A 16,193-nucleotide genomic window follows, 5' to 3' on the forward strand; every position below is an offset into this window, starting at 1 on the left:
GTAGGGGAAGGATCATCGTTGCTATATGGGTAGTTAGGATTACAGAGCCTTATTTATTCTTTAAAGACTTACTTAGCATCTAATATGGCTCATACATTAGGCATGGGGATACAAAGATAAATAAGCCAGATACCGTTGTCATCATCATGAATCTTAAATTCTAGTGAGGGAGATTTTCATTTATGTTTTAGTAAATTATATAATGTCTAATATCAGACTTGTGTCCTGGACATAGTGTAGTACAGGGAAGAATTATGGGCTTTGGAATTAGGTATGGATTTGAATCCCAGCTTTGGTTATGCTTGCAACTTTATATATAACTCAGAAAGTTACTTAACCATGCCAAATTTGTTTCTTCAACTGTAAAATGGTATTACAGGTGCCTTGCTCAGCAAGGTACTTAGAACAATAACTGGCTCTTGGTTTAGCATCACCATTCCTGTCCCTATAACCAAACTGCTTGGTCTACCTCAACCCTCCACTCCCACCTCAGAAGAAAACTCAAATGCTACATAGTATAAACTCGCCCCTTCTACCTTAAGATACTTTAAGAATATGGACATCTGTTAAGATTATATAAACACAGTCTAATTCTACCAAAACACAATTTTCCTAATATTGCCTTATATAAGATTGCTGCATAGAAGTGGCATAGAAAAGGTCAATTTTTAAATTTAATTTTATTTATTTATTTATTTTGAGACAGAGTCTTGCTCTGTCCCCCAGGCTGAAGTGCAGTGGTGCGATCTCGGCTCACGGCAACCTCTACCTCCCCGATTCAAGCGATTCTCCTGCCTCAGCCTCCCAAGTAGCTGGGACTACAGACACCCACCACCATGCCTGGCTAATTTTATGTTGGTTTTTTTTTTGGTAGAGATGGGGTTTCACCATGTTGGTTAGTCTGGTCTTGAATTCCTGAACTTAAGTGATCCACCCACCTTGGTCTCCCGAATGCTGGAATTACAGGCTTGGGCCAGTACACCCGACCAAGTTTTTAAAATTGACATTAAATTTTATGGAATAGAAGAATTTGTTAGATTAGTTTCACTGAATATGGTTTTTGTATTTTAAAAAGAAAGTACTCGGCCGGGCGCGGTGGCTCACGCCTGTAATCCCAGCACTTTGGGAGGCCGAGGCGGGCGGATCACAAGGTCAGGAGATCGAGACCACGGTGAAACCCCGTCTTTACTAAAAATACAAAAAATTAGCCAGGTGCGGTGGCGGGCGCCTATAGTCCCAGCTACTCGGGAGGCTGAGGCAGGAGAATGGCCTGAACCCAGGAGACGGAGCTTGCAGTGAGCCGAGATCGTGCCACTGCACTCCAGCCTGGGGGACAGAGCGAGACTCTGTCTCAAAAAAAAGAAAGTACTAGTCTTAGTTCAAAAGTATCAGACACCCATATATCAAGAAATGTAGGATATTAAGTAGGTCCCACATGTTTGGATTTCACAGACCAGTAATATATATTTAAAATTTTTTTTTTTTTTTTTTTTTTTTTTTTTTTTTTTGAGACAGAGTCTCGCTCTGTCGCCCAGGCTGGAGTGCAGTGGCCGGATCTCAGCTCACTGCAAGCTCCGCCTCCCGGGTTCACGCCATTCTCCTGCCTCAGCCTCCCGAGTAGCTGGGACTACAGGCGCCCGCCACCTCGCCCGGCTAGTTTTTTGTATTTTTTAGTAGAGACGGGGTTTCACCATGTTAGCCAGGATGGTTTCGATCTCCTGACCTCGTGATCCGCCCGTCTCGGCCTCCCAAAGTGCTGGGATTACAGGCTTGAGCCACCGCGCCCGGCCTATTTTTAAAATTTTTAACTTTTTATTTCATATAAGAAGATTCACAGACAAACATGCCATCTACTGTCACTTTCATTTTATAAATGACAGATAATACAAAAATAAATTCAGAATAAATGAGTTTTTTCAATAGAATAAATTTAGATTTATTTTTAAAAAATCAGTTGGGGGCCAGGTGCAGTGGCTCACGAGGCCTGTAATCCCAGCACTTTGGGAGACTGAGGCAGGCGAATCACGAGGTCAGGAGATCAAGACCATCCTGGCTAATACGGTGAAACCCCATCTCTACTAAAAATACAAAAATTAGCCGGGTGTGGTGGCGAGCACCTGTAGTCCCAGCTACTAGGGAGGCTGAGGCAGGAGAATGGGGTGAACCCGGGAGGCAGGGCTTGCAGTGAGCTGAGATCTCGCCACTGCACTCTACCTGGGCGACAGAGCGAGACTCCATCTCAAAAAAAAAAAAAAAAAAAAAAAATGGCCAGGCGCGGTGGCTCACGCCTGTAATCCCTGCACTTTGGGAGGCCGAGGCGGGCGGATCACGAGGTCAGTAGATCAAGACCATCCTGGCTAACACGGTGAAACCCCGTCTCTACTAAAATACAAAAAAAATTAGCCGGGCGCGGTGGCGGGCGCCTGTAGTCCCAGCTACTCCGGAGGCTGAGGCAGGAGAATGGCGCGAACCCGGGAGGCGGAGCTTGCAGTGAGCCGAGATCGCGCCACTGCACTCCAGCCTGGGCGACAGAGTGAAGACTCCGCCTCAAAAAAAAAAAAAAAAAAAAAAAAAAAAAAAAATCAGTTGGGATGACAGCTCACATCCCAGCACTTTGGGAGGCCAAGATGGGATGATCACTTGAGCCCAGGTGTTCCAGACCAACCTGAACAACATAGTAAGACCCCATCTCTAATTAATTTATTTATTAATTACTATGCAGACCAACTTTTATTTGCTTTGGAGTAGTTACTCCTAAGTCTGCCTTTGCAATAGAACCATCTAATTTCTTTTTTTCTCTTTTTTTTTTTTTTTGGAGACGGAGTCTCGCTCTGTCACCCAGGCTGGAGTGCAGTGGCGGGATCTCGGCTCACTGCAAGCTCCACCTCTTGGGTTCAGCCATTCTCCTGCCTCAGCCTCCCGAGTAGCTGGGACTACAGGCACCCGTTACCACGCCCGACTAATTTTTTGTATTTTGAGTAGAGATGGGGTTTCACCATGTTAGCCAGGATGGTCTCGTTCTCCTGACCTCATGATCTCCCAAAGTGCTAGGATTACAGGCATGAGCCACCGTGCCCGGTCCCAGAAATAGTTTTTGTAAATGGAGACAAGATTAGTCTAAAATATACATGAAGAGGGAAAGGAATTGGAATAGCTAAATTTAAAAAACAATATTTATTTATTTATTTATTTATTTATTTATTTATTTATTGAGACAGTCTCGCTCTGTTGCCCAAGCTGGAGTGCAGTGGCACGATCTTGCCTCACCACAACCTCTGCCTCCCGGATTCAAGCGATTCTCCTGCCTCAGTCTCCCGAGTGGCTGGGATTACAGGCACGTGCCACCACGCCTGGCTAATTTTTCTATTTTTAGTAGAGATGGGATTTTACTATGTTGGTCAGGCTGGTCTTGAACGCCTGACCTCATGATCCACCGGCATTGGCCTCCCAAAGTGCTGGGATTACAGGTGTGAGCCACCACGCCTGGCCTATTTTATTTTTTATTTTATTTATTTATTTATTTATTTTGAGACGGAGTCTTGCTCTGTTGCCAGGCTGGAGTGCAGTGGCTCAATCTCGGCTCACTGCAACCTCTGCCTCCCAGGTTCAAGTGATTCTCCTGCCTCAGCCTCCAGAGTAGCTGGGATTACAGGCGCGTGCCACCACGCCCAGCTAATTTTTGTATTTTTAGTAGAGACAGGGTTTCACCATCTTGGCCAGGCTGGTCTTGAACTCCTGACTTTGTCATCTACCCGCCTCGGCCTCCCAAAGTGCTGGGATTACAGGTGTGAGCCACGATGCCTGGCCAATTTAATAATATTTTTAAAAATAAAAATAATAGGCCATGTGCAGTAGCTCACACCTATAATCCCAGCACTTTGGGAGGCCGAGGGGGGTGGATCACCTGAGGTCGGGAGTTCAAGAGACCAGCCTGACCAACATGGAGAAACCCCCTCTCTACTAAAAATACAAAAAAATTAGCCGGGCATGGTGGCACGTGCCTGTAATACCAGATACATAGGAGGCTGAGGCAGGAGAATCGCTTGAACCTGGGAGGCAGAGGTTGCAGTGAGCAAAGATTGTGCCCTGCACTCCACTCCAACCTGGGCAACAGAGCAAGACTCTATCTCAAAAAAAACCCAACGATGACAACAATAACAACAACAAAACAAAACAAAACAAAAAACTAAACAAAACAAAAAAACTAGCTGGGTGTGGTGGCACGTCCCAGCTAGTTGGGAGGCTAAGGCAGGAGAATCGCTTGAACTTGGGAGGGGGAGTTTGCAGTGAGCTGAGATCATGCCACTTTACTCAAGCCTGGGGGACAGAGTGAGACTCTGTCTGAAAAAAAAAAAAAGAAAAAAGAATATAATCTGATCACTAAGGATATTCATTGCTAGAGTTGGTCATTGTTTGTACTTTTTCAGAGGACAGAGGTAGGAAATATATGTTCTTAAATTTATGTTACTCCATTTTCTTCTGGCAAAAGCCGTGCTGTCAGAATTATTCTTATTATAATCTAATTTTCATTCCCTTATAAGTCACATGCTCTTTTTCTTGGATGCCTAGACTGTTTTTTTTCTCTAAAACCCAATACTTTTACTAAGATATAACCTGATGTTGGTTGCTCCGGGTTGATACTTTTTAGGTATACAGTGTGCTCTTTCAATATATACTTTCAAATCTTTTTATATTTCCAAAAAGCTTTATTGAGTTATAATTTTTGACATTTTTTCTATTTTCCTGTTTTTGGTTTTCTTCTTTGAGGACTTTTGTTATCTGTATATTTGATTATCTTTACTGTCTTCAATATTCACTACCTTCTCTTGAACCCTTTTTATGTTTCTACATTTATTTATTTTTTGAGATAGGGTCTCACTTTGTCGCCCAGGCTGGAGTGCAGTGGCACAATCATGGCTCACTGCAACCTCTGCCTCATGGGCTCAAGTGATCCTCCAGCCTCAGCTGGGATCACAGGTGTGCACCAGCATATCTGGCTAATTTTTAAAATGTTGGTAGAGATGAGGTTTCACCATGTTGCCCTGGCTGGTCTGGAACTCCTGGGCTCAAGTGATCCTCCTGTCTTGGCCTCTCAAAGTGCTGGGATTACAGGTGTGAGCCACTGTGCCTGGCCTCTGGGATTTCTAGTCTCTATCTATTCCTCTCCCCAACTTTGGGTTTGATTTTTCTTTCCTTCATCTCGAATCTATTCCATTCATTTTTTTTTTTTTTTTTTAAACTTTTAGTGGGAGAGCACATAGCCCTTCACTACCACAAACTGTACATTCAAATTTCCACATTTGGGTAAATCGCAGGGGTCTATACATCTAAAGTCTAATGAATAAGCCTTGCCCTTGGAAAACCACCTTCCTGATCACAGTATCTCCCGTCAGGTATTATCCTCAATTTTTTTTTTTTTTTTTTTTTTTGAGACAGAGTCTCGCTGTGTCACCCAGGCTGGAGTGCTAGAGTACAGTGGTGCAATCTCAGCTCACTACAACCTCCGACTCCCGGGTTCAAGCAGTTCTCCTGCCTCAGCCTCCCAAGTAGCTGGGACTACAGGCACTCCCCACCACGCCTGACTAATTTTTGTATTTTTAGTAGAGGTGGGGTTTCACTATGTTGGTCAGGCTGGTCTTGAACTCCTGACCTCATGATCCACCCACCTTGGCCTCCCAAAATGCTGGGATTACAGGCTTGAGCCACCATGCCTGGCTGATTATCCTCAATTTTAATTCTCCTCCCTTCAATTTTTCCTCATTATTGGAGCCTATCCTAGAACAGTCTAGCACGTCACTTTTGAGAATCCATAAGAGCTGGACCACTCCAGGTCCTTCAGATTTTCTTACTGTGCAGCAAAGGGTTAAGTAGCAGGTCTGGGTTGGCCACACCCTTCAGATCCTAAAGAAAGGGTAGGCCTTGGCAATATCCCGCCTGATAAGCTTGTCCTTGTTTACCTGGGGGCCTTGAGCCTTATGGTATCAGCCTCAGCTCAGGCAGGGCTGAGGACTAAGGTGAGCCACACACGGGGACAGCCATGCCCCCATGCCCCCAGGCTGCTGATAAAAACCAAGACTTAGGTGAAGTTCCCTGATAGATAATATTCTGTTCAAACTGTCACACACTGTTGAAGAGCAGCTAAGTACTGTCCATATGATTCCACTGGGAGAGGATAAATGGAAGCTTGTGCCTGGTCTCTCCAGGCCCCTGCCCTGCGTGTCTTTTTCTATTGCTTATTTTATTTATTATTATTATTTTTTGACACAGAGCCTCGCTCTGTAATGCAGGCTGGAGTACGTGGTGTGATCTCAGCTCACTGCAACCTCTGCCTCCTGGGTTCAAGTGATTCTCCTACCTCAGCCTCCCGAGTAGCTGGGATTACAGGCACCGGCCACCATGCCCGGCTAATTTTTTGTATTTTTATCCACCTGCCTCAGCCTCCCGAAGGGCTGGGATTACAGACGTGAGCCACAGCACCCAGATTTTATTTATTTATTTATGTATTTTTAAGACGGAATCTCATTCTGTTGCCCAGGCTGTAGTGCAGTGGCCCGATCTCAGCTCACTGCAAATTCCACCTCCCAGGTTCATGCCATTTTCCTGCCTCAGCCTCCCGAGTAGCTGGGACTACCACACCTGGCTAATTTTTTTGTATTTTTAGTAGAGATGGGGTTTCACCATGTTAGCCAGGATGGTCTCGATCTCCTAACTTCGTGATCTGCCCACCTCAGCCTCCCAAAGTGCTGGGATTACAGGCGTGAGCCACCACGCCCAGCTGTTTATTTTTAATAGACAGGATTTTGCTCTGTCACCCAGGCTGGAGTATAGTGGCAAATGTAGCTCGCTGTAGCCTCAAACAGCTGAACTCAAGTGATCCTTCCACCTTAGCCTCCTGAGTAGCCGGCTAATGCCTGGCTATGCCTAGCTAATTAGAAAAATTTTTTTTGGTAGAAATGGGGGTCTCATCATGTTGCCCAGGTTGGTCTTGACCTCCTGGCCTCAAGCAATCCTCCACACCTTGGCCTCCCAAAGTACTGGGATTATAGGTGTGAGCCAGCAGGCCCGGCCAAACTTGCTAATTTTAATCTGTGTCTTTTTGCTTTACTAAATAGTAACCATGAGTGTTAACAGCTTTTCTGAGTTCTGTGAGTCCTGGCAAGTCATCGAATCTGAGAGTGATCTTAAGCACCCCTGAACACACTTACCATGGCCCACTTGCACTCATCTGGTATTGGAAGGAAACAAATTTCTTGAGTTTCAGCTGCTACTTTTCAGTTGTTCCATGGTGCTTTCCAGGAGTTCCAGGTTGATGATATGGGGTTTCCCCTGTTCTCACATCTGTCAGGCTTTGTGCCTTCCTTGTCCTGCACAGACACTGAGATCATGCAGGTCTTGCATCTGTTTGTAGTTCGTCTTCACTAGCTTGTATTTTAGAATTTGAGGTGGTAAGTGGTCACCTAGTCTTATTGTAGATATTATTCAGGGGATTTTGCTTTTGTTATCTATCTATTTGTTCTATTTCTTTGTGTTTATTTATTAAGAGATGGGGTCTACCAATGTTGCGTAGGCTCACTGCAACCTCAAATTCCCAGGCTCAAGTGATTCTCCCACCTCAGTCTCCTGAGTAGCTTTGGAACTACAGGTGGGCACCACCACACCTGGCTAAATTTTTATTTTTTGAGACATTGTCTCGCTGTTGTCCTGGCTGGAGTGCAGTGGCAAGATCTTGGCTGACTGCAGCCTCCACCTCGTGAGTTCAAGCAATTTTCCCACCTCAGCCTCCCATGTAGCTGGGACTACAAGTGTGCGCCACCACATCCAGCTAATTTTTGTAATTTTAGTAGAGACGGGGTTTCACCATGTTGGTCAGGCTGATCTCAAACTCCTGACTTCAGGTGATCTGCCAGTCTAGGCCTCCCAAAGTGCTGGGATTACAGGTGTAAGCCACCACACCCAATTTTTTTTTTAAGTGGATAAAAAATGGCTAGGCATAAGCCATCATGCCCAGCCAAAAAATCAATTCTTTTTTTTTTTTTAAGACGGAGTCTCGCTCTGTCCCCCAGGCTGGAGTGCAGTGGTGCAATCCCGGCTCACTGCAAGCTCTGCTTCCCGGGTTCATGCCATTCTCCTGCCTCAGCCTCCCGAGTAGCTGGGACTACAGGCACCCGCCACCGCGCCCGGCTAATTTTTTGTATTTTATTTTTTTAGTAGAGATGGGGTTTCACCATGTTAGCCAGGATGGTGTCGATCTCCTGACCTCGTGATCTGCCCGCCTCAGCCTCTCAAAGTGCTGGGATTACAGGCGTGAGCCACCACTCCCGGCCAAATCAATTCTTTTTTTTTTTTTTTTTTTTTTTTTTGAGACGGAGTCTCGCTCTGTCGCCCAGCCCAGGCTGGAGTGCAGTGGCGCGATCTCGGCTCACTGCAAGCTCCGCCTCCCGGGTTCACGCCATTCTCCTGCCTCAGCCTCCCGAGTAGCTGGGACTACAGGCGCCCACAACCGCGCCTGGCTAATTTTTTGTATATTTATTTATTTATTTATTTTTTTTTTTTTGAGGCGGAGTCTCGCTCTGTCGCCCAGGCTGGAGTGCAGTGGCGTGATCTCGGCTCACTGCAAGCTCCGCCTCCCGGGTTTATGCCATTCTCCTGCCTCAGCCTCCCGAGTAGCTGGGACTACAGGCGCCGCCACCACGCCCGGCTAATTTTTTTGTATTTTTAGTGGAGACGGGGTTTCATTGTGTTAGCCAGGATGGTCTCGATCTCCTGACCTCGTGATCCGCCCGTCTCGGCCTCCCAAAGTGCTGGGATTACAGGCTTGAGCCACCGCGCCCGGCCATTTTTTGTATTTTTAGTAGAGACGGGGTTTCACCGTGGTCTCGATCTCCTGACCTTGTGATCCGCCCGCCTCGGCCTCCCAAAGTGCTGGGATTACAGGCGTGAGCCACCGCGCCCAGCCCAAATCAATTCTTATGATCATATCATCACACAAACTCTTCTCCCCAAGCACACAGTTTTGGAATACTAGGTTCCCTTACTTATTTGAACAGAATGAGTTCTTTTTTTTTTTTGAGACAAAGTTTCACTCTTGTTGCCCAGGCTGGGCTGCAATGGCATGATCTCAGCTCACCGTAACCCCCACCTCCTGGGTTCAAGTTATTCTCCTGCCTCAGCCTCCCCAGTAGCTGGGATTACAGGCATCCACCACCATGCCCAGCTAATTTTTGTATTTTTAGTAGAGACGGGGTTTCACCAGGTTGGCCAGGCTGGTCTCAAACTCCTGACCTCAGGTGATCCACCCACCTCGGCCTCCCAAAGTGCTGGGATTACAGGCATGAGCCAACACACCCAGCCAATGAGTTCACTAAAAAAAAAAAAAAAAATCTTCACAGTTCAAGAAAATCATTTAAATTAGTTTCAAGGCCGGACACAGTGGCTCACGGCTGTAATCCCAGCACTTTGAGAGGCCAAGGCGGTAGGATCACTTGAGGCCAGGTGTTCAAGATCAGCCTGGCCAACATGGCAAAACCCCATCTCCACTAAAAGTATAAAAATTAGCCAGGTGTGGTGGTGCACACATGTAATGCCAGCTACTTGGGAGGCTGAGGCAGGGAAATCCATTGAACCCAGGAGGTGGAGGTTGCAGTGAGCCAAGATTGCACCACTGTACCCCAGCCTGGGCAACAAAGTGAGATTCTGTCTCAAAAAAGAAAAATTAGTTTCGGAGTTCCAAATATTACCACTCCTGTCTCAAATTAGGTTTAAGGCACTCCTGTGAACAGGCAGATTGTATAGGCATAACTTAAGATGTCACTTCCCTAGAGAGGCTAAGAAACAAATACATTCAAGAAATATTTGATGAATTAAATGAGATGAAGATATCTGGAGAAAACGACTCATCTATCCTCATTTGATCCAACATTCTTTCTTTCTGCACACATCGTGTCAGGCAAGATGCTCAGTATCAGACACAGCATATAGGAAAGTACAAGTAACCAGCTGGGTGTGGCCACTCATGCCTATAATCGCAGCACTTTGGGAGGCCAAGGCTGGGGAGGACTGCTTGAGGCCAAGAGTTTGAGACCAACCTGGACTAAGCAAGACCCTCATTCTTTTTTTTTTTTTTTTTTTTTTTGAGACGGAGTCTCGCTCTGCCACCCAGGCTGGAGTGCAGTGGCCGGATCTCAGCTCACTGCAAGCTCCGCCTCCCGGGTTCACGCCATTCTCCTGCCTCAGCCTCCCAAGTAGCTGGGACTACAGAAGCCCGCCACCTCGCCCGGCTAGTTTTTTGTATTTTTTAGTAGAGACGGGGTTTCACCGTGTCAGCCAGGATGGTCTCGATCTCCTGACCTCGTGATCCGCCCGTCTCGGCCTCCCAAAGTGCTGGGATTACAGGCTTGAGCCACCGCGCCCGGCCTAAGACCCTCATTCTCTACAAAAAATATAATTTTAAAAAGTTTTTTAAAAGAAAGTACAAGAAGAAAGTACATGTAACCTTTCACAAGTTACAATGTTTTATTAAAATGACTGTAGTCACAAGAAGCCTGTTTTCCCTTATAATGAAAAGTAGGTTAAAACTGGATTCACCAAATCTCACAGAAGAAAAAGGTACACACACTGAACTTTTTTAGTTTTTTATTTTGATTCTGATGGCTGGACAAGGTATGTACATTCTAGAACATCTTCTTAATCCCTAAACAAGTGAAATTCTACTTACTTATACATAAAAAGACAAGGAGAAAAGGTCATGATTGTCTAACAGGGAACATGAATCCCCAAATAAATTATCTTACAAAAATATCATACTTGCTTTTCTACTTTTTCACTACTGGTAAAAATGAAAAAAATAATTCACATTAAAATAAAATCCGTAGCGGCTGGCATAGCAAGACAATTATTTTTACATATTAAAGTCCTTCAAATAAATATTTTACACATAAATTTAAGTTTTCAAAAAAAAAAGGTTAAGTATTTATCCTGTATTTTTTTGGTCTGCTAAGAGACCACTTATCAAACTGACATTAAACTGGACTGTAGCTCATACTCTGCAAAGAGTAAAATGCACGTCACAGGCAGGTTGGATACACACATGTGCATATTACATACATATGAAATGGCTAACACTGCTGTGCATACTACTTCCATAAGTAGTTTTACCCTGTAAAAATACTGTAGTCTATACTGAATCAAATTGCAATGAAAGAACCAAAGGTACTACTTGCCTATTATAGACACTTGGTCAAGCATTTAAAAAAATACAAAAATTGGCCTGGTGCAGTGGCTCACGCATATAATCCTAGCACTTTGGGAGGCTGAGGCGGGTGGATCACCTGAGGTCAAGAGTTTGAAACCAACCTGGCCAACATGGTGAAACCCCGTTTCTACTAAAAATACAAAAATTAGCCGGGTGTGGTGGCAGACGCCTGTAATTCCAGCTGCTCAGGAGGCTGAGGCAGGAGGATCACTTGACCCCGGGAGACAGAGGTTGCAGTGAGCTGAGATCACACTACTGCACTCCAGCCTGGGCGACAAGAGCGAGACTCCGTCTCAAAAAAAAAGAAAACATTATAATGTTTTGGGGACTTAAAGATTATTGAAGATGAGATAAAAGTCCACACTGCTTACAAATACCCGAACCTGGAAAGCACAGTCAACACATTCATGTGGACAGCACATGAGTGGATGTATTAATACATTACACAGCTTCTTCTATCTGATCTATTCCTCTTGTTTTATTCTAAAGAGTTACACGGACTTGGATCCTTTATGATGATTTAAAAAATAATATTACATTAAGTTTTCCTGGTCTAATAACCACTTTAAGAAGTACAGTGGAAGGGTATAGAACTTTCTATATTTTCTCATACTTGTAAAACCAATTTGGTTTTTACTGTGATGTGATATGTAACAGTATGGTAAAAATAAAAATGACTGAATTATATGATTTTGTCCACAACATTCAAGTCTCTTTTTGCTAAAATATTACAAAATGAATCCAGTAAACACTTTCCATTTCCAACGGCCTAAGTTAGAGATGAATTCAACTTTTTTTTTTTTTTTTTTTTAAAGGAATTACAACTATGCTGGGCTGAGGACAGCTATGTTAAACCCTGAAAACAAAAGCCAAGCACCCAAACATCTAAAACACTAACACTTTCCATCCAGGATAGAAAAATGAGCATCCAAAGTAAAGAGAACCACATGACTGATCAAGTAACCAATCAAAAACCACTTCTCTGTTATTTGAACTTATAGTTACTCGAAGCTTGAAGTGTCCACCTTCATTATTATTGCAGGTTCCTAGAGTCACGGCTTCAATGTCAAATGTGACAGTGGACCCAGAGGTAACTGCGGGTAACTGATTCGTCATTTCTTTTCCATTGACAAAAACTGCACCTAAAATGTTAAGGTAAAGAGTCATTTACATGTAAGCAATAACTAAGAGATCTGAAATAGTTTCTGGATTACTGGTAACATAGCTCATTTCCTAATTCAGACTAAAAAAATCTGGAATGCCAACTAGACACAGATTTTAGAGTTCTATCCAGGGCTCTACTCTTCCAGCAGACTATGAGCTGCCCATATCGATGTCATGAAAAGAAACTTGACAGTGTTACAAAATTACCTGCTGTGAAATAGCAAGACTGTTTCTTATGGAATAAACAAGAAAGAATCTTGTTCTACCAAATTCTTGACTCACCAACACTGTTTTTTTTTTTTTTTTTTTGGGAGGTAGAGTTTCACTCTTGTTGCCCAGGCTGGAGTGCAGTGGCATGATCTGGACTCACTGCAACCTCCAACTCCTGGGTTTAAGCAATTCTCCTGCCTGAGCCTCTGGGATTACAGGTATTGGCCACCAGGCCCAGCTAATTTTTGTATTTTTAGTAGAGATGGGGTTTCACCATGTTGGCCAGAATGGTCTCGATCTCTTATTTATTTATTTATTTATTTTTTTGGAGACGGAGTCTCGCTCTGTCGCCCAGGCTGGAGTGCAGTGGCCGGATCTCAGCTCACTGCAAGCTCCGCCTCCCATGTTCACGCCATTCTCCTGCCTCAGCCTCCCGAGTAGCTGGGACTACAGGCGCCCGCCACCTCGCCCGGCTAGTTTTTTGTATTTTTTAGTAGAGACGGGGTTTCACTGTGTTAGCCAGGATGGTCTCGATCTCCTGACCTCGTGATCCGCCCGTCTCGGCCTCCCAAAGTGCTGGGATTACAGGCTTGAGCCACCGCGCCCGGCCTGGTCTCGATCTCTTCACCTCGTGATCCACCCACCTCGGCCTCCCAAAGTGCTAGGATTACAGACGTGAGCCACCATGCCCAGCCAACAACACAAAATATTAACATGTCTTGCCAGTGAATTTCTTTTTTTCTTTCTTTTTTTGAGACGGAGTCTCACACTGTCGCCTAGCTTGGTGTGCAGTAGCACGATGTCGGCTCGCTGAAATCTCTGACTCCTGGGTTCAAGCGATTCTCCTGCCTCAGCCTCCCAAGTAGCTAAGATTACAGGCTCACACCACCACACCCAGCTAATTTTTTGTATTTTTAGTAGAGACAGGGTTTCACTATGTTGGTCGGGCTGGTCTCGAACTCCTGACCTCGTGATTCGTCAGCCTCAGCCTCCCAAAGTGCTGGGATTAGAGGCCTGAGCCACCACGTCCGGCCTCTGGCTGGTGATTTTTAAAGAGCACTAGGGATGTAGACTGAATGATTTATTGTTTGTAAAGAGTTTAGAACAATGCCTGGTACATAGTAGTCACATAAATTATGTCATTAAGACCAAAACTTTCAGCCAGCCACGGTGGCTCACACCTGTAATCCCAACACTTTGGGAGGCCAAGGTGGGAGGATTATTGGAAATCAGGAGTCAAGACCCACCTGGGCAACAACTTATCTTTACAAAAGTAAAAATAAAAAAAAAATTAGCCAGGCCAGGCGCGGTGGCTCAAGCCTGTAATCCCAGCACTTTGGGAGGCCGAGACGGGTGGATCACAAGGTCAGGAGATCGAGACCATCCTGGCTAACCCGGTGAAACCCCGTCTCTACTAAAAAATACAAAAAACTAGCCGGGTGAGGTGGCAGGTGCCTGTAATCCCAGCTACTCGGGAGGCTGAGGCAGGAGAATGGTGTAAACCCGGGAGGCGGAGCTTGCAGTGAGCTGAGATCCGGCCACTGCACTCTAGCCTGGGCGACAGAGCGAGACTCCGCCTAAAAAAAAAAAAAAAAAAAAAAAAAATTAGCCAGGCACGGTGGCATGCACCTGGAGTCCCGGCTACTCAGGAGGCTGAGGAGGGAGGATGGCTTGGGCCCAAGAATTTGAGGCTGCAGGCCGGGCGCGGTGGCTCACGCCTGTAATCCCAGCACTTTGGGAGGCCGAGGCGGGCGGATCACAAGGTCAGGAGATCGAGACCACGGTGAAACCCCGTCTCTACTAAAAATACAAAAAAATTAGCCGGGCGCGGTTGTGGGCGCCTGTAGTCCCAGCTACTCGGGAGGCTGAGGCAGGAGAATGGCGTGAACCCGGGAGGCGGAGCTTGCAGTGAGCCGAGATCGCGCCACTGCACTCCAGCCTGGGCTGGGCGACAGAGCGAGACTCCGTCTCAAAAAAAAAAAAAAAAAAAAAAAGAATTGATTTGGCCGGGAGTGGTGGCTCACGCCTGTAATCCCAGCACTTTGAGAGGCTGAGGCGGGCGGATCACGAGGTCAGGAGATCGACACCATCCTGGCTAACATGGTGAAACCCCATCTCTACTAAAAAAAAAAAATACAAAAAATTAGCCGGGCGCGGTGGCGGGTGCCTGTAGTCCCAGCTACTCGGGAGGCTGAGGCAGGAGAATGGCATGAACCCGGGAAGCAGAGCTTGCAGTGAGCCGAGATCGCGCCACTGCACTCCAGCCTGGGCGACAGAGCCAGACTCCGTCTCAAAAAAAAAAAAAAAAAAAAAAAAAAAAGAATTTGAGGCTGCAGCAAGCTATGATCATGCCACTGTACTCCAGCCTGGGTGATGGAGTGAGACTTCAAAATAAAAATAAATAAAAAAAAGAAAAATACCTAAATTTTCTCATCTCCTACTATAAATGTATGAAACTGGAACAGATTCATATATTACTATAATAATTCATATATTTCCAAGAGAATGACAGTTATTTATCTCTTACCATTTGTACTAATGCACACAGCTTGATCCCGCTGCAGAGAGTCATATCCATCCTGTTTTTCTGCACACACTCCTATGCTGTCTCTTCTGTCTGGTTGTCCCACAGTTTCAACTCTGTAAATGAAGTAGAAAGGTCATTTCATACTTTTAAAATATAACATGAATGATACCTAACAGCCACTAGCTTAAAAAGAGCAATCTCACTACAATTGTTTTTTTCTAAATAGTAACAGCAACCATGATTGAGTTCTTGCTGTACTCTAGGCACTGTTTTAATTATTTTATATCTATCTATCATTCTCACAGCAACCTATGAGGTAGACACTATTATTATTATTATTATTATTTTTTTCTTTTTTTGAGACGGAGTCTTGCTCTGTCACCCAGCCTGAAGTGCAGTGGCACAATCTTGGCTCACTGCTACCTCCGTCTCCAGGGTTCAACCAATTCTCTGCCTCAGCCTCCCAAGTAGCTAGGATTACAGGCACTCACCACCACACCCAGCTAAGTTTAGTTTTTTTTTTTTTTTTTGAGACGGAGTCTGGCTCTGTCACCCAGGCTGGAGTGCAGTGGCGCGATCTCGGCTCACTGCAAGCTCCGCCTCCCGGGTTTACGCCATTCTCCTGCCTCAGCCTCCCGAGTAGCTGGGACTACAGGCGCCCGCCACCTCGCCCGGCTAGTTTTTTGTATTTTTTTTAGTAGAGACAGGGTTTCACCGTGTTAGCCAGGATGGTCTCGATCTCCTGACCTCGTGATCCGCCCGTCTCGGCCTCCCAAAGTGCTAGGATTACAGGCTTGAGCCACCGCGCCCGGCCAAGTTTAGTATTTTTAATAGAGATGGGATTTCACCATCTTGGCCAAGATGGTCTTGAACTCCTGACCTCGTGATCCCCCACCTCGGCCTCCCAAAGTGCTGGGATTACAGGTGTGAGCCACTGCGCCCAGCTGGTAGGTGCTATTTTTAACATACCCATTTTATAGGTGAGGAAAATGAGGCACAAAAAGAAAAAAAGATTAAAAATGGCTAAATAACTTGACCCTA

General features: G+C 45.3%; 1 protein-coding gene and 1 pseudogene across 2 annotated transcripts in view; both read right to left on the minus strand.

Moving 5' to 3' along the window:
• Window positions 1-5,247: 5,247 nt before the first annotated feature.
• LOC112425654 (U1 spliceosomal RNA) lies at window positions 5,248-5,400 on the minus strand (annotated as a pseudogene).
• Window positions 5,401-10,615: 5,215 nt separating this feature from the next.
• The window catches only part of LOC105485199 (cytokine receptor like factor 3), a 56,589-nt gene continuing 51,011 nt past the window's right edge, over window positions 10,616-16,193 (minus strand). For both annotated transcript variants that reach the window (XM_071082668.1, XM_071082669.1), the window contains exons 7-8: window positions 15,153-15,265; window positions 10,616-12,393 (exon numbers count right to left, since the gene is read on the minus strand). In XM_071082668.1, coding sequence (XP_070938769.1) covers window positions 12,137-12,393; window positions 15,153-15,265 — 370 coding nt within the window. In that variant the 3' untranslated portion in view covers window positions 10,616-12,136. The remainder of the gene's footprint in view (window positions 12,394-15,152; window positions 15,266-16,193) is intronic.

The sequence above is a fragment of the Macaca nemestrina genome, chromosome 17 (assembly GCF_043159975.1).
Source record: "Macaca nemestrina isolate mMacNem1 chromosome 17, mMacNem.hap1, whole genome shotgun sequence".
In the NCBI taxonomy this organism is placed as follows: domain Eukaryota; kingdom Metazoa; phylum Chordata; class Mammalia; order Primates; family Cercopithecidae; genus Macaca; species Macaca nemestrina.